The following is a 24,560-nucleotide window of genomic DNA, read 5'->3' on the forward strand; positions in this document are numbered from 1 at the left end:
ACTTAGACAATGCCTCTGGAAATTCTATGAATTTTTGATAAATGTTGATAGTTATAGAAAGGCTTCAGGACTTTTGGTCATAGGGTCACTATAAGTCGTGCTCGACTCAAAGGCAATCAACATCAACATACTGGGACCCCGAAGCAGTCCTCATAACAAAGCAAAGAAATATTGCATGGTTCAAAGGCAGGGACGGAGAGCATCAAGTAAGCATCATGTGTTCATACTTTTTCAATCTATACGCAGAACAGATCATTTAGGTGGCTAGGCTCTACGAGGAGAAATGTGCCATCACGATTGGAAGAAGACTCATCAACAACCTATGTTATGCAGATGAAACAACCTTGTTGCAGAAACTGAGGAGGACCTGAAGCACTTGCTGCAGAAGGTCAAGGACTATAGTTTTCAATATGAATTGAAGCTCAACATCAAGAAGACAAAGATTCTCACCACTGGGCCAATTGGAAGCACCATGATGGATGGAGAAGAGATTGAGGTTGTTAACAGTTACAGCTTCAACACTCTTGGCACTAGCAGTCAGGAAATTAAAGGATTGATTGCATTGGGAAAATCTGCTGTCAGGAACCTTTCCAGAGTATGGAGAAGCAACTATGTCATTCTAGAGACTAAGGTGAACCTGCTCTTGTCCATGGTCTTCAAAATTGCTTGCTGTGCATCAGAGAGCTAGATAATGACTAAGCATGATAAAAGGAGAATCAATACCTTTGAGTTGTGGTGCTAGAAAAGAGTCTTGAACACAAAATGGACAGCCAAGAAAACAAATAGGTCTGCCTTGGAGATTGTGAAACCAAGTTTCTCCTTCAAGGCTAGGATTTTGAACCTCCATCTTACAAACCTTGGGCATGTGGCCAGGAGGGACCGATCCTTGGAGAAGGACCTCATGCTTGGAAAGGTGGAGGAACAGTGCAGAAGAGGAAGACCCTGGATGAGATGAATTGATACAGTGACTAAGGGTAGGTGTGTCAGAGTCAGTGAGATTGGCTCTGGGCAGGACAGGCTTCAGAGCTACTCCACATAGGGTTGCTATGAGTCACAGGCCACCAGATGGCTCCTAAAAACAACAACAAGCCACCAGAGCTCTCTACCAATGGGAATAGTAAAAGAAAATATTAGTTTATAAAAACAAGGGGGTATATAAAGAAGAAGAAAAACAAAGACAAATCATAAATCTTTGGGGCCTAGTGGTAAGGATTTACACTGCCACCCCAAAGGCATGGAGTTCAAGTCCACCAGATGCTTTGCTGGAGAAAGATGGGGACTCTCCTCCCATGTGATGTGTAGCTTCTGAAAACCTACTGGAATATGAGCTATGAGGTACATAATATTTACAGTGTCGAGATTATATGCTGTGCTTTACATCAAATGAAGTTATAGTGACTCAGGATATTGATTCATTCTGGGCACATTTAAATGGAAAGTCACCAAGTATTACATAACATTCATCAAAAAAGTTACTTTAAAGTCTTAATCTTTGTCGCAGTACATGTGACCTTGCTTGGAAAATTATGGGCTTTTTTGTTTTGGGTTTTTTTACAGAGAATTTTTTTTTTTGCCTATTATTCTTTAACTCTGTTAATAACCCCCTTAAATGGAGGTAAAAGGAGTTTCCCTAGGGTGTGTACTATATCACCTTTCATCTCACCAGAGATAAAAAGGGAAGAAAGGACTCTTAAAGAAACCTCACTACCAACTAGGAAAAAGTTGTGGAAGTATGACTTTTGTAACCTGGACTCCTGCCTGAGGAACTTTTTTGATCCTGTCAGGGTTAGGACACTTGAAGATCTCCAAGGAATACCTGACCTACAGATTGAAGAAAACAAGGTCTTTCTACCACAACTGACTGAGAGAGTGAAACTGGACTTTTAGCTTACTAAACTGTTTGAGAATAATTTTCTGTTAGTTAAGGCCATCCATCTGTATCTCTGTTATAGTAACATTCCCCAGTGACTTTTAAACATATATGAAGTTTATAAATGGTTAAGCTCCAGACTACTAACAGAAAAGCTGGCAGTGCAAATCCACCCAGACACATCTGACAAAAAATAAGGCCCAGAAATCGGCTTCTAAATAGCTTCAGCCTTGAGAACTACATAGGGTTCTTCTACTTTGTGCATATAAGGGTATCATGAGTCAGAAATAACGTGACAACACAAAACAACAAGAACAACAACATACGCCAGCGTATAATGTTCTAGAAGCATATTATACGTGCTTCTGAGAAGAAAGACATATTTATTTTGCTGCCTATTTCTATAGAACTGAATGCTACATTGAATAAATTCTAGTCACATATAGCACTCATGAATATATTCAGGGGTAATATTAAAGAATATATTTAGAAACTGGTACAGCCGGCACTAATCAATCAGAGCAGAAGCTGCAAGCTGTCCCATAGCTGGAGCAGGACCGCAGCTGCTTGCTGTTCCTGAGCCAAAGACTTTGGGAAATTTATTGAGGAAACATGAGGTGATCTGTGAGAAAGTCCAGAACAGACAGGCTTGAGGACACTCACATTTACAGCACAAGAACTGTACATTAATTAATGTAAACCACTCAATATGTTACCACAAATATTTTGGAATTAGCCACTAACCAATGGGTTTGTAGTTCAAATCCACTCAGAGATGCTACAGAATGCCTCAGAAGAAAGATGTGAAAATCTACCTTTGAAAATTTTTGGCCATTAAAATCCTATGGAGCACAATTATACTCTGATACATACAGGATGCTCAGAAATTGAAATAGACTTACAGACATAATAGAAACTTTACTTTCGTTTTTTATTTTTACTTTTTTAAACTTTTTTTTACCTGTTTTTTACTTTTTTAACTTTTTTTTTAAGTGGGAAAATCAGCTATATAACTCCGGATATATGTCTGAAAAGTATAATATTAACTGCTAACTTTAGAAGAAATTTAAGAATACTTACAGTTAAACATTCTGAGCAATATCCTTATCATGTAAGATAGTTTTAGATTAGTAAACTCTTCATGGTGTCCTAAAGTGTCCTAGCAGCATAGTGCACAATGTATCAGACTGTTAAAGATAGGAGATTTGAAATCATTTGAGTGCTTCATGGAAATAAGATGAATAGTCTCTTTCCACAAAGATTTACAGACTTAGAAATCTGATGGAGAGTTGAGTCAGAACTAATTCTACCTGCACTGGGTTGAAGTTTGGGGTTGATGAAAAATCCTCATCATAAATAAATTATGACTTTCCTGTGGAGGGACATGTGCAATCTTTCAAACTGAAAGGAGTGTGGCAGTCAAACGTGCTGTCTTTTTATATACTGCTGGATCGGAGCTGACCCATCGCTGACCGTCCTGCAGATTTTCAGAGGCAATAAATCGCACAGGAGATGGCCCATCTTTCTCTTGCAGAATAACTAGTGGATTCAAGATTTAAACCACATATAGCTTTGATTTGACAGCACAGCTTCTTACCACTAAACCACCAGAGCTCCCAATGAACCATGATGAGTTCATTGGAAGGAAGGCCTCAGGATGTTGTTGTTGTTATGTGTCATCGAGTCACTTGCAACTCATAGCGACCCTATGTACAAGAGCTCTATACGCTCTTCTATCCTGTGCCAACCTAGCCATCTCAAATGCATTTATCCCCACCTCTCCAGTCACAGAATCGATCCATCTCATCAAAGGTCTTCCTCTCCTTCGCCTCCCCTCCACTCTGCCAAACATGATGTCCCTCTCCAAGGACCAGTCCCTCCTTGCAACATGCCCAAAATATGTCAGATGAAGCTTCAGAATCCTTGACTCCAAGGAGCATTCTGGCTTTACCCTCTCCAGGACAAATCTGTTTGTTCTCCTAGCAGTCCATGGTATATTCAACATTCTTCTCAAGCACCACAGCTCAAAGGTATCAATTCTCTTTCTATCAACCCTATTCACTGTCCAACTCTCTGATGCATAGCACGTAATTGCAAAGACTATAACCTCAATCAGGTGCACCTTAGACTCCAGTCTGACATCGTTGCTCTTCAGTACTTTTGAGAGGTCCCTCACAGCTGACTTTCCCAATGCAATTAGTCTCTTGATTTCCTGGTTGCTGTTACCAAGTGTTGACTGTGGAGCCAAGTAAACTAAAACTGTTAACTATCTCAATCTCTTCACTATCCATACTGATGCTGTCAGTTGGACCAGTGGTTAGAATCTTTGTTTTCTTGATGTTGTGCTCCAGTCCACACAGGAGCTTGCAGTCCTTGACCTTCTGAAGCAAGCGCTTCAGGTCCTCCTCAGTTTCAGCAAGCAGGATTGTGTCATCTGCATAACACAGGTTGTTGATGATTCTTCCGCCAATCCTGATGCCACATTCCTCTTCGTATAGTTCAATGTCTCAGATGATCTGTTCTGCTTACAGATTGAAAAGGTATAGGACAGAATACATCCCTGACGAACCCCCTTCTTGATTTCGAACCATGTAGTGTCTCCTTGCTGTGTTCTGACAACTGCCTCTTGGTCCAAGTATAGGTTTCTCATTAGCACAATCAAATCTTCTGGGATTCCCATTCTTCTCAGAGTCAGCCACAGCTTGTTGTGATCCACACATTCAAAAGCCTTTGCATAGTCAATGAAGCACAGATAGACATTCTTCTGGTATTCATTGCTTTCTGCTAAGATCCATGTAACATTAGCTATACTATCCCTAGTACCACGACCTCTTCTAAATCCAGCCTGCACATCTGCCAGTTCTGTGTTGACATATTGTTGCAAACGTTTTTGGATAATTTTCAGCAGAATCTTGCTTGTATGTGATATCAATGATATTGTTCAATAATTTCCACACTCTGTTGGGTCACCTTTCTTTGGAATGGGAACAAATATCAATCTTTGGAATTCCAGTCAGTGGCCCAGCTGGCTGTTCTCCAGATTTCTTGGAACAACTTAGTGAGCACATCCAGGCCAGTGTCTGTTTGTTGAAATATGTCAATTGGTATGCCATCAACTCCTGGAGCCTTTTTTTTCCTGCCAATTCCTTCGGAGAAATTTGAACTTCCTCTTTCATCACCATAGGCTCGTGCTCATATGTCATTTCATGAAATTCTTCTGTGTCAGCCAATTCCCTGTGATACAGTGACTCTATGTATTCCTTCCATCTTCTCTTGATACTTCCTGAATCATTTAATATTCTGACCAAAGTATCCTTAAGTATTGCCACCCGTGGCTTGAATTTGTTTTTCAGCTCCTTCAGCTTAAGAAACACTGTCGGCCCTTTTGATTTTCTGACTCCAGCTCTCTGCACATCTCATTATAGTATCTTGCTTTGTCATCCCGAGCTGCCTTTTGAAATTTTCTGTTTAGTTCTTTGATTTCTTGGTTTCTTCCTTTAGCTTTGGCTTCTCGGATCTCTAATGCAATATTCAGAGTCTCATCTGATATCCATCTTGGTCTTTTCTTCTTTTTCAGCCTTTGTAATGATCTTTTGCATTCTTCATGGACGATTTTCTTGATATCCTCCCAGAGCTCATTTGGTCTACACTTATTGGTGCTCAAGGCCTCAAACCTGTTCCTGACATGGTTTTGAAATTCGAGTGGGATAGACTTAAGATCAAATTTTGGTTCCCATGGACTTGATGTAATTTTCCTCAACTTCAGCTTGAACTTGCATATAAGTAGTTGGTGGTCTGTCCCACAATCAGCACCCAGCCTGGTTTTCACTGCTGATATTGAGCTTCTCCACCGAGTCTTTCCACAAATGTAATCTACTTTATTCCTATGCATGCCATGAGGTGAAATCCATGTGTATAGCCTGCATTTATGTTTCTCATAAAAGGTATTTGCAATGAATAAATCATTGAATGTGCAGAATTCTATCATTCTATCTCCAGCCTCATTTCTCTCACCGAGCCCGAGCCCATGTTTTCCAGCTACTGAACCTTCTTCTCTGTTCCCAACTTTTGCATTCCAGTCGCCCATTATTATCAATGCATCTTGATTGCATGTTTGATCAACTTCTGACTGCAAAAGTTGGTATAAATCTTCTATTTCCTCCTCTTTGGCTCTAGTTGTTGGTGCATATATTTGAATGAGAGTGGTATTCACTGGACTTCCTTGTATGCCTATGGATATTATCCTATCACTCACCACATTGTATTTCAGGATGGATCTAGAAATGACTTTTTAATTATGAAACCAAGCCCATTCTTTCTCACCATTTCATCCCCAGCATAATAAATCATATAATCATCTGATTCAAATGTCCCATGCCAAGCCATTTCATTTTGCCTATACCTAGTATATCAATACTTATGTGTTCCATTTCTTTCTTAACAATGTCCAATTTTCCTACATTCATGCTTCTCACATTCCACGCTCCAATCACTAGTGTCTGCTCACAGCTGTTCCTTCTTCTCTGTATTTCTGTTTCTAAGATCTCAGTCTCAATTGGCATGTCCGCTAATCCAAGCGACAGTCTAAGTGTGCTCTACTGCACATAGGGTTTTCGAAGGCCTGTCTTTTTGGAAGTGGATGGCCAATCCTTCCTAATCTGTCTCAATCTTTAAATATATATATAATATGAACCCTCAGGATACTTCTTAGAAAGTGTTGTGATGAAAATAAAATTGTCAGGCTGGGACCAATGTCAAAGGGAGAACAAAGGATTCTAGCACTGTCAACACATCAACAAGAGGTGTGAACAGCCTAACTCATCTGATTAAATTCCCAAAGAGTGCCCTATCCTTCCTTCCTTAAACCACAATGGGATGTCCCTCTCTTCCTTCCCTAAAGACCTTTACTATAAAACCTGCCCTAATCCACCATGGGGTGTGGCATTCCCTGGTTTCGTTCTCTGCCAGTCTCTTTCTCTGCAGACCAAGGAATCCCACCCCCGAGATCCCTTAATAAAGCTTCTTTAGCTTCCTTTCTTTCCTGGTCCCTTCCTTGAGTCCTTGGCCTGATGTCCAGTGCAAAGGCCTAACAAAAATGACTTTCAAATGAATCATTGAATGGAAGATGAAATAATCTGAAGCAATTGCAGGAAAGTAGCTTCTGCACAAAAATAAACTTGGTCACAATCTGATAATCACAGATATCAGTAGTTATTGAACTCTTCCCTCTGCTGCACTTTGATTTCAAAACCTCTTCTCCTCTCCCCTACCTACCCCAGTACAAATGTATTTTCTCTGTTTAGGATGTCAGAATTCTGAATTCAGAACATGAGCTCTAGAGGAAGAATTTCCTCTTTGTCAGGTGTGGAGAAAAGTCCTTGCCTCTGCAGCTTCTGCATCCTGGTTGGTTTCTTGGAGACTCCATGAGTTTTGACATCCACATCCCTGTATTTTCCTCTCTTTCTGTTTCCCTCCTCCCCTTTCTACCTCTCCCTCTTTCCCACCGTTCCCCTTTCTCATGTTTAATTCTCTTTTTTACCTCAAAATAGAGACTCAATACATCCCCTACACTATACCACCTAATTTATTGACATGACAAATTTCACTCTAGCTCTAAATAGGATTTTTAACCACAGGCATAGCAACTGGAATTTGCAACATAGTTTTGAGGTTTATGATTCAATCCCTAAATTGTAATTGTTGTGATCGATTCCCATTTAGATTCATTTTGAGTGTTCCCTTTTTACGTTGAAGTACCTATATTGTCATTTGATAAAGGGCATGGAAGGCTAGCTTAGTGAGGCATCCACCAGAATAATGAATGAAGTTAACTGATTTCATCCTGCTTTAGTTATTACCTTAGAGAAAGTGGTTTGACGGTTCAATTTGAGGAGGCTGACCCAGATAATTAAGAGAACAAGAAATGCGACTTGTGCATGTTAAGTCTCACTAAGTTCTGTACAGCTGTGACTGAGTTACGGCTTCCTCACAGTCATTCCAGGTAAGGGCTTTGGGTGAGTGATAGCACAGCCATGGCTCACTGACCTAGCAGCTGCAGACTCTAAGAGGAAATGCCAAACTTTGATTATTGCTTTCTGAGTGTTAATGCAGACCACTCTGGTTGACAGCCTCCTAGTATATGCAACTGAATGCAGTGATGCTTTAAGCTTTAAAGCCAGTGCTGCCTACAGGAGGTGAATCTGGGCATTCAGCATATCAATGCTACGCATAGTGTGTAGATTTGGCCGCTTATATTGCCTGCTAGAGGGAGAGAACATGAAGAATGAATCCTGCTACGAGTTTTTAAAATAAAAGCTAGAATAAATATCTACCCTAGCATCACATAAATACAAATTGCTGAAAGACTATTCACCAAGGGAATAATAGTCCTCTTAAACTTTTATATCCTTCCAGAATAAGAATTCATCATCTACCTGCTTGTGTCACACATTCGTTTATTTAAGTAGCTGGGACTTATTGAAAGGCGCTCAGCTTCTACAAAGATTTACAGCTTGAGAAACACTATAGGGAAGTTCTACTCTGATTGTGTCACTGTGAGTTGGAATCTACTTGATGGCTATAGGACTTAGGGTGTTTTACGGAATGACATTCTCATCTTACAATTTCTCCAATACAAACGGGATCAATCTTTAGAAAAAGGAATCATGCTAGAAAGATGGATGATCAGAGAAAAGAGAGGATGTCTCAACAAGATATTTTGACACAATAATTGATACTGGGCATATCAGAGATGGTGAGAATGATACGGGATATGACAGGGTTCAGATGAACTATAGATGGTAGCTGACTTCATGACACCTAATGACAACAATAGAATTTTAACAAAAGAAAGCTTTTAGTCTAATAGATTATATATAGTGATTAAAATTTGCCATTTTTATCTCATTCAACTTTAAGTAAATCAGTAAGTGGATATGCGTTGACAAAATTCTAGAACAATTTCAAGAGTTTATTTACTTCATTAATCTGCCTCTAGGAAGATTTCAGTCCTTGAATTTAATGCCTCTCCTGAATAACATTGAACTTTTCTTAAGAAATTTATTCTCTTGTTTCAACATTAGTAAGACATAATTTCTCATGTCTGGTCAAAATAATTACTACTTAAATCTAATTAAACACTCTTTCTTTTCTTTGTCCTGTTTTTAGTAGATACTGAACATCTGTTCAGGACAAATGTTTATTGTTACAGCATTTTAATATACTGAAAGAAAAGGGAAATTATATATCTATTTATCCATTCAGTAAGTAAGATAGCCTGAGCTTAAGAAACACAGATACATAGCTCAAACCATGTCTTTTTCTCTCCTCTATGACATAATTTCCTGCATTCTGTCACTGTTTCATCTCAGAATCTTCCTTGCTCAAGTTTCTTCTACCACAAAAAGCAAGAAAACATATATACACATATTCTCTTGACAGACATTTTCATTCTTACGTGTATAAGCTAATATTTTATATTAGCACTAATCTTGAACTAAAGGGGATTTTATCCTACAAGGTGAATTTCTATTTCTCAGAATTTTTAAAATATCAGACTTTCTGAAACAGTCTTATTTTTAAGGCTCAGGTTCTTAGAATGTTCTTTTCCACAAGTTCTTCTTTCTGGATATTTCATCCTTCCCCTATCCCCATATTCCCAGGCAGTATCTCTGAATATTTTGTAAATAATTACCTAACTTGGGAGGGACTGGAGAGTATTATGCTGAGTGAACTGACTCAGTCCTACAAGAACAAATCCTGTATAAAGCATTATTGTAGAATGAGTGGTAAGAATCTAAGGCGGGGGTGGGGGTGGGGCACGGATGGAAGCAGATGAGGATGTGCTGAGAGGGTGGATTAATCATGGTGTACAATACGATGGGGGGAAGTGAGGGAAATGGAAACAATCTGATCTGAAAAAAATGATGTATTAGAATTTTATAAATAAACTAGTATCATAAATAAATAAAACTACCTACTTAAACTAAAATAAACAAACAAACATTATTCTTTCATCTTCTGCAATAAGTGTTTCAAGTCCTCTTGACTTTTGGCAAGCAAGGTTGTGCTATCTAACACAGATAATGAGTCTTCCTCTAATCTTGATCCTACATTCTTCTTCATAGAGTCCAGCTTCTCAAGTAATTTGCTCAGCATACAGATTGAAAGACAGGCAACCTCCTCCCGTGAAATTTAGAGTGGAAGAAACCCAACAGAGGGTCAGTCATAAGTTTCTAATGGATAACAATGACTTTGACTTTTGACTGTGAACAGATTTTCACATATCATGACTTCCTCGTGTTAAATACACTCTTTTCTCCCTATTCTTTCTTTGCCCAGCATCGTTGAGCTTATTCTCGGGCACTTTTGCATTTTGGAAGCCTTCTTCAACCATTTCCATTACCTCCTCAATTGATCTAGATAAATCGTGTGTGTGTGTGTGTGTGTGTGTGTGTGAGTGTGTGTGTGCGTGCGCGCGCGCATATGAGGGCTAGAGAAGAGTCTTGAACATACTATGGACGACCAAGAAAACAAATAGGTCTGTTTTGGAGAGGGTGAAACCACGTTTCTCCCTGAAGGCCTTGATTTTGAAGCTCTGTCTCACATAGTTTAGGCATGTGGCCAGGAGGGACTGGTCCTTGGAGAAAGACATTATGCTCAGAAGGGTGGAGCAACAGCAGGAAAGGAAGATTCCAGTTGAGATGTGTAACAGTAACTGGGGCAATGGGGGTTGGTGTATTGGAGTCAGTGAGACTGGTTGAGGACAGGGCAGGGTTCAGAGCTGCTGTACATAGGGTCACCATGAGTCACAGGTGACTCAATGGCACATAACAACAACAAAAAACAGTCACCAAGAACCATGGTTTGTCATTTTTGGCTCTTTATTTTCTGGCAGTATGCTGGGTACAGGGCAAGTAGCCAGTAACTAAGATGAACAGAATTTAATTATAAAATGACTTGAAAAGGCTTGTAAAAAATTACCATTGTACTTTGAGTATTGAAATAGGACTAAAAGGAAGGGAGCAAGATGGAGATATTTTAAAAAGATAAAACATACCCTAGAAGATTGAGAGAAAATTCTAAGCGTGTAGATCAGTACTGAAATCTTACTAAGTACTCATTAGTTTTTTTCAGTCTGTGTCATGGAAGGAAAGATTTTTTCCCCCTCTAAGGAGATTAGAGAACTTTTAAGAGAATAATGCTATACCATCTGAACAGTGAAATAGTTACTCCACAGGTATCATGTTTTTAATAAAGTAATCTGTCAGTAGACTATTATTATCATGAACATAATATAGAAAAGAAAAATGAAGTTAACATGACAAAACTGAAACTCAAAATTATTGTTGCATTGTTGGAACTGATTTAAAGCTTGCCCTTCACTGCGTTTCTGAGATTGTTAATTAAAAGAGAAGAGATTAGTCATCTCTCTCCTACAAAACTTTTGGCAGATTCAAACTTTCAGAAAGGGTTAGCCTTTGGATTAGCATTACAACTCCCTTAGGACTACATCAGCAAAGCAATATATGATAAAATGAGGAGCAAAAAATAATCCTCTAATGATCTGTTGTTATTTGTCATTGATTTGGAACCAATCACTGGCCCTCCAGCAGGGTTTCAGCGACTGTAAATCACACAGGAGGAGACTGCCCATCTTTCTCCTGTGAAACTGTTGGTAGATTTGGAGCTTGTGCCTTTGAGTTTGCAGGTCAACTCTTAACCACTAGACCACCAGAGCTCCCTGTTATTCCATCAACACATTATACTTTTCTTTTCAAAGACTGTAATCTGCAGTTGTGGAGGAGGGTCTCTGGGTTCTGTTCCTAGAGGCAGGCATGGGGGTCAAGCATTTACCTCCTGAAGCTAAACCAGCAAACCTTTATCCTGACCACCAGAACAGATCCCTCCCCCAGCCTCCAGGGCCCTGCCCTCAGAAGCCTGTGCCCACCAGCCTCGGGATCTCTCCAGCAGCCCAGAAGACCTGTCCAGCATGCAGACATCACTAGGAAACAGAGTGATAAATAAGCCTACAGAAGTGACCTGAGACATCGTATATGGTTAGTTGGGAAGGAATTAGGAGGGAGGTGCTGGGGGGATGGGTGGCAAGGTGAAGGAATGGAGAAGTATGCTGGTGGGGCCTGGGAAATGGAATGGGACAACAGCACCTGTGGAAAAGGTGGGGAGGGCGAAATACTGACTCTGCTAGCTGTGTTAGATCTTTCATCAGTTCTTTTGGGTAGAATGCTTGTCTGTCAGATATGGCTCTAAAACTAAGCATCCAAAGACAGACAGACTAGGAAAAAGAATTGGCCATCTACTTCAGAAATAATAGGCCTTAGAAAACCCTACGTACAATAGAGCACACTAAGATTAGACTAGCAGATATGGAATTAAATGGGAAACACAGAGGAGGAGGAATTGTTTGTTGCAAGCAGACACTAGTGATTGGAACATGAAATGGAAGAAATATGAATGTAGGAAAATTGGACATTGTTAAGGAAGAAATGGATCAAATAAATATTGACATATCACTAGGCATCAGCAAATTGAGATGAATTGGCTTGGGGCCTTTGAGTCAGATAATCATCTGATCTACTGTGCTGGAAATGAAAGTGGAAAGATGAGGAAAAATGGGTTTGTATTCATAGTCAAAAAGATCATTTCTACATTCATTCAGAAAATGTGGTGACAGGGTAATATCTATACATATATAAGGAAGACCTATTAATACTATTTTCATTCAAATACAAGTACAACAAGCAGAGGCAGAGAGGAGAAAATGGAAGATTTCTACCAACTTTTGCAGCTGGAAATTGATCGAACATGCAAACAAGATGTATTAGTAATAGTGGGTGACTGGAATGCAAAAGTTGGAAACAAGGAAGAAGAACCAGTCATTGGAAAACGTGGACTTGGACATAGAAATGAGGGTATAGGTAGAATGATGGAATTTTGTACCATCAATGATTTATTCATTGAAGATATCTTTTTTTAAAAAAAATCTTTTATAAGAAATATAGACAATGGCTACACATAAGGAGCTCACCTGTCTGTCTATAGTAGTCAGACTGATTACACCTGTGGAAAGAATTGCTGAAGAAGCTCAATATCAGCTATAAAAACTAGGCTAGCTGCTTGTGGAACTGATCATTAAATACTTATATGCAAATTCAAACTGAACTTGCTGAACTGAAGGTAAAGAAAATGAAATCAAATCCACAAGAGCAAAAATTTGACCTTAAGTCTATTCCATCTGAATTTTAAAACCATCTCAAGAACAGGTTTGAGGCCTTAGGAACTAATGAAAGATCATTTGATCTGTGGGAGAATATTAAGAATATCAACCATGATGAATTCAAAGGTGAATAAAAAAGACATGATGAATACAAACACAGAGGAGGAAGGAAAGACCAAGATAGGTATCAGAAGAGATTCTGAATATTGTACTAGAGTTCTCAGAAGCCAAAGCAAAAGGAACAAATTAGGAAGTTAAGGAGCTGAACAGATTTCACTGAGCATCTCAACATGGCAAAGCAAATTATTATAACAAAATATGCAAAGTGCTAGAGTCAGAATCAAAAGGAATGAACTTGTTCAGCATTTCTTAAACTGAAGGAAGTGAAGGACAACATCAAGCCTCAGGTTGTAATATTTAAAGATGCTATGGGCAGAATATTGAATGATCCAGGATACATCAAAAGAAGATGGGAGGAGTACACAAAGTCACTATACCAAAAAGAATTGGCTAACACAAAATAATTTACAAAACAGCTTTTTATCAAGAGGCAATGATGATGAAGGAGGAAGTTCAAGCTGCTCTGAAGGAATTAGCAAAAAAACAGGACTCCAGGAATTGATAGAATATCAACTGACATATTTCAAAAAACAGAAGCTCCCCTGGACTTGCTCTCTAAGTTGTGTCAACAAATCTGGAGGACAGTTACGTGGTCAGCTAACTGGAAGAGATCCATGTTTATTCCCATTCCAAAAAAAAAAAAAATAAAGGTGATCTAATTGTGGAAATCATTGAATAATGTCACTAATGTCACACACAAGCAAAATCTTGCTGAAGATGATCCAAAAATGACTGGAACATGAACAAAGAAATACCAGAAGTACAGGCTGAGATTGGCAGAGGCTGTGGCAGTAGGAATATCGTGGTCAATGTCAAATGGATCTTGGCTGAAAGCAGAGAACCCCAGAAGAATGCCTATCTATGTTTCATTGACTACACAAAGGCATTTGACTATGTGGATCACAGCAAGTTGTGGCTAACCTGGAGAAGAATGTGAATCCCAGAATATCTGATTGTGCTCATTATAAACCTATACTTGGATGAGAATTCAGTCATCAGAACAGATCAAGGAAACACTTCATTATTTAAAATCAGACAGGAAATGAGTGTGTCAAGGATGCACCCTTTCTCTATACCTTTCCAATCTGTATGCATAACAGATCATTCAGGAGACCATCTTTACATGGAGCAATGTGGCATCAACAACTTTTGTTATGCAGATGACACAATCTTGCTTGCTGAAAAAGAAGATGACCTCAGCATCTATGGCAGTAAGACAAGGACTACAGTCTTCAATATGGATTGGAGTTCAATATCAAGAAAATGAAGATTCTCACTGCTAAACCAAGTGGCAGCTTCATGATAGAGAAGAGATTGAGATTGTTAGCAATTTCAGTTTGCTTAGTTCCACAATCAACACACTTGGCACCAGCAATCAGGAAATCAAAAGATGAATTGCATTGGGAAAGTCAGCTGTCAGGACCTCTCCAGAATTCTAAAAAGCAACAGTGTCAGTCTAGGGACTAAAGTGTATCTGATTCAGGTCATGGTCTTCACAATTACCTATTATGCATCAGAAAGCTGGACAATGGCCAAAGAGGTTAGATGAACTGATGTCTTTGAGTTGTGGTGCTGTAGAAGAGTACTGGACATACTATGGACTGCAAAGAGAACTAACAAGTGTGTCCTGGAGAAGGTGAAGCCAATCCGTTCTTTGGAGGAAAGGATTTTGAGGCTACATCTCACATACTTTAGGCATGTTGCTGGGATGGATCAATCCTTGGAGAAAGACATCATGGTTGAAGGGTGGAAGGACAGTGAAGAAGAGGAAGACCACAGATGAAATGGATTGACACAATAACTGTGGTCATGACGGTAAGTGTGTCATAGGCAGTAAATTGGCTCAGGTTAGAGCAGCGTTCAGAGGTATTGTGTATAGGGTTGCTATGAGTTATGGTCAACTCAAAGGCACAGAACAACAACAAAAATATTATACTTTTTATTTTTTAACCAAAATTTTTAATTTTGATTTTTTAAATTAATTTTCATGAACATCTACAGAGATTTTGGATTTCCATTCATTCATTCATTGTTGCACTTTTCTCCCTCCCCACCCCCCCACACCCAGTTTGTTCTTCTCCTTGAAAAGCAAAAGAAAAACTCCTTCATTGGTATACAATCCCCCCGCACACCCCTACCCCCACCCCGAGTACACTACACTTTGCAACCCTCATTCTGGACTCTTACGATAATCATAATGCCCTAAAAGATATTACTTTTAAACTATTCTCTCCCTGATTGGTTTCAATGCAGTAAACATAATTTATCCAGTTTTTCTCAGTCTTACCCGCACCCTGATGTCAGCCTCATTCTACAAAAGTGGCACCATATAGTATTTGTCCTTTCATGACTGAGGTATTTCACTGAGCATAATGTCCTCCAGGGTCACCCATTTTGAATAATATTGCATGAGTTCTTTGTTTTTCAATGCAGCGTAGTATTCCATTATGTGAATATACCACAACTTCTCTATCCATTCCTTTGTTGATGGGCACTTATGTTGTTTCCAACTCCTTGCTATTGTGAACAAAGCTGCGACAAACATGGGTGTGCATATATCTGCTTGGATGTTGGTTATGGTCTCTTTGGGGTATATTCTCAGTAGTGGAATTGCTGGGTCAAATGATATCTCTATTTGCAACTTTTTGAGAAAGTGCCACTCCGCTTTCCACAGTGGTTGCACCATTTTACACTCCTACAAACAATGATTAAGGGCTCTAGTCTCTCCACAACCTCGCGAGCATTTGTTGCTTGCTGTTCTGTTAAATTTTGCTAGTCTTACTGGGATGAGATGATATCACAACAAGATAAAGGTAAATAATCCAATAGAAAAATGGGCACAGGATATGAACAGACACTTCACCAAAGAAGACCTTCAGATGGCCAACAAGCACATGAAGAAATGTTTAAAATCCCTAGCTCTAAGAGAGATGAAAATCAAGGAAACTATACTTTTAATCTACATTGTTTCTTAAACAACACAATGAAATTATAGTGATGGAATAAAAGGTGTTATGATTGGTATTAAAGTTGTCCTTGTTAGCAAGTTCTTCTACTTCCCATTTATATGTGCCATATGAATATTAATAGTTACATGTGCAATTTGTCTTCAAACCTCAGAAACAAGTCTAATCTGATACAATGCCAGTTTTAATTTATTCCTGAAAAATTAGCCATTAGAAACTCTACGGAAACCCCAAACCATAAAGATGATAACAGACAGTTGGGCCAAGCTTAGAATATCTAGCTGATGGTATAAAAAGGTTGACAAATACAGCCAGAAATACACAACAAGGAAAGGATAAAATTGATGAATGGGACCTGCTAAAGAGTAAATCCCTTTGTGCATTAAAAACATTTTCCAACAAAGTGGAAAAACAACAACAAAAAGAACCACTAAAAAACCCACTGGCAGGGAAAAAACATCTGTCAATAACGTTTCGGACAAGGGTCTCATATCAAACAAACATTTACAGAGTCCTATAGGGCATCTACAAGAAAAAAAACTGATAACACAATTACAAAATGGGCGAAAAGACATGGAAAGAATTTCACAGAAAAAGATGTTTGAATGGCCAACAGATACATGAAGAAATGCTCAATGTCACTGGGAATAAGAGAGATTAAATCAAAACCACAATGAGACACCATCTTATCCTGGTAGCAGTGGCAAAATTTAGCAGGTGCAGTAAGTAATAAATGTTGGAGATGATGTGAAAAGATAGGAACTCTTCTGCACTGTTGGTGGTAATTATCAAATGGCACAACCTTTCTGGAAGGCAGTTTGACATTTCCTCAAAAAAGCTAAACATAGACATTCCATATTACCTAGCTATCCTACTGCTTAGAATATACTCTGAGAAAATTAGAATTGAGACACAAACAGAAATTTGTACACCAATGTTCACAGCAACATTATCCACCATCGCAGTAATAGGGAAATAGTCCAAATGTCCAACCACAATTGAAATGATTGAGAAAATGTAATACATTCACACAATGGAATACTACGCAGCATGCAGGAGCAATGATCATGAAAATGATTATTTAACTTGGGAGGAACTGGAGAGCATTACGAGCATGCAGGAGCAATGATCTTGAAAATGATTATTTAACTTGGGAGGAACTGGAGAGCATTACGCTAAGTGAAATAACTGAGTCTCATACGGACAAATACTGAATAAGGCCATTATTGTAGAAATAGAAGAATAACTAGTAAAATGTGTATCTGAGGGAATGAGGGTACGAATAGGTAAGAAGTGAAGACGGGCAGGGAGGGTAATCATAGAATTGCATAATTGATGGTTAGAGGGAGAGGAGAGTAAAGGAAATAGGAAAGATATGGTGTGAAAACAATGTATACAAACTTTTAAACAAACTAGTATAAAATACAAATTTTATTTTAAAAAAGTAAAAAGAATAAGCAGAAAATTATAAAAACAAACAAACAAACCTATAAGAGACTTCATATTATATTGTGGAGGAAAAAAAATGATAAAAAACCAAACCACCAAAAATAAAAGTTAAAGAAAATTACATAACTCTGGAAAAGGAAAACTCCCAGAATCCTTAGGGAACAAACACACAGGGTCACATGAACCAGAATTTATTTGATACCAATGATGTTATAGTGTGTAAAATATGGTAGAACGAACGGAAACACCAACAGTTTGAACTCATCAGTTACATTGTGGGAGAAAGACAATTTCTTCCAATAAAGCTTTGGAAATTAATGGAGGGTTGCTATGAGTATTTGTCAGGTTAATGATAGTGAATTGATTTGTGTTCTATATCAGTTTACAACAAAAGCCTTCTAAAATGTAATTAATTGAGCTTTCAGTCAACACTGATAATTTTGAGTCCTCTTCTGTCATTACAGATAATTTTTCAGTCCTTTATGTATCTTAACATTTGTATTTTCAGGGAGTTCATTTTAATTAATATATGCTAACAAGATATTAAGCACAAGGAAGACTTAGCAATGTATAATGAATGCCTTGACAATTCAGAAAAATTTTGAAATATCTATGGTAGTGGTAAGGAGATACACTGAAAATGCTAAGGCACATGGTCCTGATTCACCAGCTGTTTTTTGGGAGAAAGATGGGCAACCACTTCCCACTCAAGAAGTGGAAAAAAAATTATATATATATATATATAAACTATAGCCTGAAAAACCCACAGGAGGGTCAGCTGTGAGTTGATACTGACTTGAAGACATATAATAAAAACAGTCACATTTCAAATCTTTGAAATCTTACTTCTCTGAGGTAAAGGTTATGATTATTCATAAAGTAACATACTAAGACTCAGGAAGTAGAAAAATAACTTAAAAATCTCAAAATCATCACCAGCTAGGCAGAACTTGCTCCCAGCTGACACTCCAGTGGGTTTTCAAATGATGTAAATCACAGAGGAGAAGATTGTTAATCTTTCTTCTGTTGGAGTTGCTAGTGGATTTGAACTGTCAGGGAAATGTTGTCTCTGGATTTGCAGTGAAACTCCGCACAGCCTAAGTCACCAGAGTTCCACATCGGGTAGAAAGGAGATACTAATAAGTACATAGTGAGAAGGGGAAAAAAAATAATCAAGACTAAGCATGAGCAGGTTGGACTGCATAGACAGGCTTCTTTTGCAAAACAGTATTGGAGCAACCACTTCCAAGATTCTTACGTTTAGAAAGATTTAAGCATATATTTAGAAAAAGTAATCATAGATTTCTAATTTGATTAAAGAATTAATATTTCTTAAAAATTTTCCCTCTAGGTTTTTTAGTAATTAGTTCTATAGAATCTATAAGATTGTATTTAATTAATTTATTTTGATTGAAAGAATTTGACACATGTCCAGGCCTGTTTATATGGCCACTTTGGGAGATGAGAAGAAGTCCTGGTGTTAAGTCCTGGTGACTTGAATCTACTAGCCACTCTACAAATGAAAAATGGGCCGTCTCTTATGAGGATTTTGCAGCTTTGGGAACTCAAAGGAAGGTCACTGTGAGTGGTAATCGAATAGATGGAAGTGAGATTTGGGCTATAGGTAGTAGAAAACAAAAGACGCCAATTAAATAAATAGTAAAAATACATTTAATAACTTTTCCTTTGCTTTTCAGGATCATGATTGTGGAGCCCTGGGAGAGAATGAGCTGTTGATTTCCTTCATGAACAAATATTGAGTTTAATATGAAGGCAACATACTTTGGGTAAATTGCTAGTAAAGCATATTCCTTGGGAATGGACATTATGATTAGATATGGAGAGGGCCGCAGAGAGAGATGGAGTGACACAGTGACTGCGGCAGTGGGCTCCAGTGTGCCAGAGATGATGAGGATGAAACAGGATAGGACAAGGTTCAGATCTGTTGTCATAGAGTCACTATGAGTGGTATTCAACTCAAAGGCACCTCATGGCAACAACAGACAATAGACCTTACTGCTTTCAGATGACTTTCCTTTCTAAAGGGAAAAGTAGAAACGTAGTAAATTTTTTTTGTTAAAAAAAATAAAAATGTAGTAAAAAGAAAAAGTAGACTTGGCATTAACATTAAAGTCCATTCTCTTTCAGAAAAATAAAATCTGTGCAGTTTGGAATGGTGAGGGACAGCACACTAGAACAAAACTCCAGAAGAGAGGAATTGACACAACATTGTAATGAGAGTAGGACTGTCAGACAGTGAGATTAGCTAATGATAGAGCAGAGTTCAGAGCTATTGATTGTGCTTAGTGTCACTTTGAGTTGCAAGCAACTCAGAGGAACATAACAACAAAAACAACAGCTCTTTTATATTAGTAGTCATTGTTACGTGCGAATGAGTCAAAATCAACTCATAGATGATCCTCCAAAGGTTTTTCAAAACCTGCAAATTGCATGAGAGGAAATTGCCTTTATGCCATGGAGCAGCTGGTAGATTAGATCCACCTGGCATAGGGTTGGCACCTAACTCTATACCCACAAATAGAGGAAACTTTGCAGCTCTTTCCCAAGTTGTAGATAATATGTGTTCAAGGAATAGAGAGTGCATAAATGTATCCAAATTTGAAATAATGTGAAAACTGAAGCTGAAGTTATCAAATCTATAAAGTGCATTTTGTAAAAAGAAAAAAATCCTTTTCATGTAAAAAAAATCTCAATTTTAAAGAGAAAAATGTGATGAATTGTTGTATAAAAGTATAAACTAAAACAAACTAATCATTTGTGCCTACAAAAGTTTTAAAGCCATAGTCTGAGTTTCCATTGATTCATGAGATGAGTATTCTTTTATAAACTAGAACTTTATTATAAACACTTTTCATTTAAAATGATTTATCAGTAACAGAAATCAATGAGGATTTCATTTTATGAAAATTATATTTTTATAAATCATCAGGCAAACATATGCAAAACTGGTGCTCAGCACTTACATGGCTATTTAGGAGTAAAGAGATTCTCATGGTTCAAGATTAATATATATGTATAAATATTTATACTTTAAAAATTCATCTTGTAGACTTCAGAAATGTCTAGATGATGGATTGTGCTAACAAGGCTCTTATTTAATTATAATTAATGATGGAGGCAACATATAAAGAATGGACTCAATTTTCAGCTGTTTAAAGAAATAATGTGTCATACATAAATCTATCACCCCATGAAAGCTCAATACACACAGGAGTTATTGCAAATACATCAAGTAGGTTACATTGCATTTTCCCTTCTTTTGTTCACAAAGCCATTTTAAAAGTTAATGTATTTTCAGAATAGCAACTATAGAGCAGTTTTCTTGTCAGTAAGCCGTATGGTACTTTTGGCATAACTTGATTATGTGACCGAAGAGGTAAAAGTCAAAGAAAAAAGTGCAAGATTAAAAGAATAAAGTATTGCGAGATGAAAACGAAAAACAAGGGAAAGAGAAGAGGGAATATTCTGTGGTAGAACTCGATTATTTCACCAAGAAAGGTAAGAAGTTAAAACTTAATAAAGAATTTATTCTTTATTCAGAAGTTTTAAAAATATTCCCCATACCTCAGTTTATTCTTGCATAAAAAAGCAATATTTCTCATTAAGGGATGCTACCAGGGTGCTGCATAACAGTGTAAGCACCACAAAGGAGTTTCATGGTAATAAAAAATAATTTGTAATCATGTTTATAACCAATATAAATCTGGTAGAATTTTTATATCCTGAAGAATGACTATATTTTTTCAAAAGTGACCATATAGTAATTTCACAAAGGCAGTAAGTATAGATATTGAAAACAAAATATCTGATATTCCTCTGAACAATCAGGGTCAAGTATTTTGCCAGAATATTTGAAATGATACAAAAGCAGCACTTTGAACACTAAATTTTTAATACTATCTTGTCAATCTCCTCTGGTGATTTATAGCCTCTGAAAACCTGTGGGAAGATTAGATACGAATTGGTTCCAAGTTGAAGGCATTTGTTGTTATTGTACCCTTTTTTGTTATTTTTCTATAATGTTTCTATATGGGTTGTATTTTATTGTGGATTTTTTTACAACTCTGTTGGTAAAAGTACAGCACAAGTTGGAGTCTGGTATTCATTCCAGGTGTGGAAAATAAGATTTAAATGCTTACTGCATTTTTCTTTTGCAAAAAAAAATGTTTTCAGTAGGTGATTTTGGAAGTAAATCACCAGCACTTTCTTCCAAGGAAACTCAGGAACTTTTAATCTTTAATTTAGTAGCTAAGATTATTAACCATTTCCATTAGGTTGAGTTTCTATCTAACTATACTTTGCATCCACCCCTTGCCATTCTAAATACTTATTTATGATTCTTTTAAGTCAGGAGTCAATCACTTAATAATACACATTATTATATTGTACAGAAACATTAGTTAAAATTTTCCACAGTACTCCATGGCATTTTTATCACTCAATTTACTATCTCTTTTTGTAGCCTCATGTACTTTCTTCTGCCCCTACCCCACCTAAGCTTATTTTATTAAGACTCCATTATTTAAGATATATGACTGTAAATTATAAATGCCTGTGAAAGGGCTAGATCTGTACATTTTGAAGGTTCCAGAATAAAGAAAAACTTTAGTATGATATCTATGAAGAAAGTGAAATTTCAGGTCAGTATGTATTTGCCATCAAAAAAGATAAAAGCGAAAACTGCATTGGCTTTATCAGAAAGAATGTGAGATGAACAAAGCCCTTGATGATGTACCAAATATAGTTTAATGGAACAAAAATTATATCTGGATTTTAAAGCTCATCTACCTTAGAGAGTAGGCAGCAAAATAAGCACATTTTAGTGTGTGTGTTAATTCAACATAACCTGTCTTTAATCCTCCCAATACGTCTCTTATTTTTTCTATTTGCCTGCTAGGAGGCCATTAAAGACATGGCGATTTTTAAAAGGTGTTTAAGCTATGTTTATATTCCAATTTGTTAAAATATCATTAACATTTCCTTAATTAAATACAATGATTTCCTTTGTGTGCTGCCTTCATGAATTATTTACACACACTTTCTAAGTGCTAGTTTCTGGAGTGGAGGAGTTACCATGTCCTCATTTTGAAGTCAAGTGAAGTACATACTTCCTGACTGACATGTGGCAGGAACTTAGGTTTACCACCTTAACTGAACTGACATTCTCCTGTTCAGGATTCAGGGGATACTTGAAGAATTAGTTTAGGCAGAAATATTGCTTTAGATAGAAAGAAGTCTTTTCTTTGGAACAGACTTATTATTTGCAAACATGAATGGAGTGATTTTCAAAGAAACCATTAAGAGATTGAATAATATTTATTATATTATTAAGGATAATTGATTATTAGAAAATAAAGAGCTGGACATAGCACTTTATGAATGTAAGCATTACAAATGATATACAAAGAAAAAATTTCAGAACTGAATCTACATTTTAGTAAGCTAAAGAAACTGCTTTTGCTAAGCTATAAAACATCTGGCATGTTTTTATTGAGGTTCACTTATGTGTTAACAATAAATCAAGTAACTGGACATATGTAACATGACTACATTTTAGGACTAAAGGTGATATGATTAGTTTGTGCCTATCAGTGAAGCCTGTACTCTAAATCATTCGTAGCAAATGATACAAAGAAAACTCAGGCTACTGTGGCTATTAACTATTTAGGTGTACATGTTTATAGTGATGCTGGTATATATGAGTGTGTGTGTGTGTGTGTGTGTGTGTGTGTGCGCGCGTGCGCGCATGTTTGCGTGTGTATGTGTTTGTGTGCGTACGTGTGTGTGTATGCATATGTATATATATATATATATATATATATCTGATAGAAACGCAATGAAACTGTGGAAAAAATTTAAAAATCGGTATTGTTACAGTAATAAAGCTTTATTAATAAGCTGCTAGTTATTACCTATGTAATTTCCAAAGATTATATAAAAGATATTTTCAAACTTATAGGGCTTGTACCATCCTTAGCAAGAAGATTTTAAAATCTCAAATCAAAGTAAGGTTTTGTCAAAGTAAATGAGGATGCATATGTGACTGATGATTGGTGAGAACAAAGAGATTTGAAATGCAGTGCTTATACAATTTAGAATAATAATAGTATCTTAAGCACAATTAAATATTTTTTAAAAAAATTAGATATGATCTGTCCCTGGTTCTGTAGTTACCTTGAAACTGAGCATTAAATCCTTTGCGTCGATGGTTGCTGTCCGATGTGAAATGGAGTCGTAACCAGTTCTTGCTGCTGATAACAGGAGAAGGAAGGTTCATGCCTGTGAGCCTGAAAAAGAGAAAGGAGAAAATCTGCCTTGTAAACGAATGGAGCAAAAGTCTTATATCAAACCCATTTCGAAAACCAAACAATCTTCATTTTTGAGACGCTTAAAATACTTCAGTCATTATTAGCACTTGAAGCTTAACATAATTTTGGTTTCTTTACCAAAGTTTGAGAGCTAAAAATTGATATATTGATTTATTGATTATTTTTAATATATTGATTCTTCATTAGTAGTGATGGATAAATGTGAAGGCACTCTTTTGGTCTTATTTCTTAACATAAGGGTTTTTATTCACTAAGAATTCATACTAAATCAAAAAGAAAAAAATTAACTCAGCAAATGATAAAATTCTATTTTAGGATAATTGAACTCTTAGCAATTTTTATTAACTTGATTAATTTGGCTATTTTGTTTGTTTGTTTTGTTAAGCACCAGTGAGTTACCTCTGAACTCATATCAACCTTACACTTAACTTGAAGTTGAGGTAAGGAAATTGTTTTTAGTGCAGAATTCACACAGAGGTCTTTACTGTGAAGGTAAATAAGAATGCATATGAGAGTGATAGCAAAGGTACTTGAAATGCAGTGTATATACATTTTAGAATAGTACAGTA

General features: G+C 37.1%; 1 protein-coding gene across 1 annotated transcript in view; it reads right to left on the reverse strand.

Annotated features, from left to right (window-relative positions):
* The window catches only part of CSMD1 (CUB and Sushi multiple domains 1), a 2,584,888-nt gene that overhangs the window by 1,445,899 nt on the left and 1,114,429 nt on the right, over positions 1–24,560 (reverse strand). Inside the window, exon 5 of the mRNA XM_006895025.1 lies at positions 23,837–23,949. Within this exon, the coding sequence (XP_006895087.1) occupies positions 23,837–23,949 (113 nt within the window). The remainder of the gene's footprint in view (positions 1–23,836; positions 23,950–24,560) is intronic.

This window comes from Elephantulus edwardii, unplaced genomic scaffold (assembly GCF_000299155.1).
Source record: "Elephantulus edwardii isolate Elephantulus edwardi_28Jun2011 unplaced genomic scaffold, EleEdw1.0 scaffold00154, whole genome shotgun sequence".
Lineage (NCBI taxonomy): Eukaryota > Metazoa > Chordata > Mammalia > Macroscelidea > Macroscelididae > Elephantulus > Elephantulus edwardii.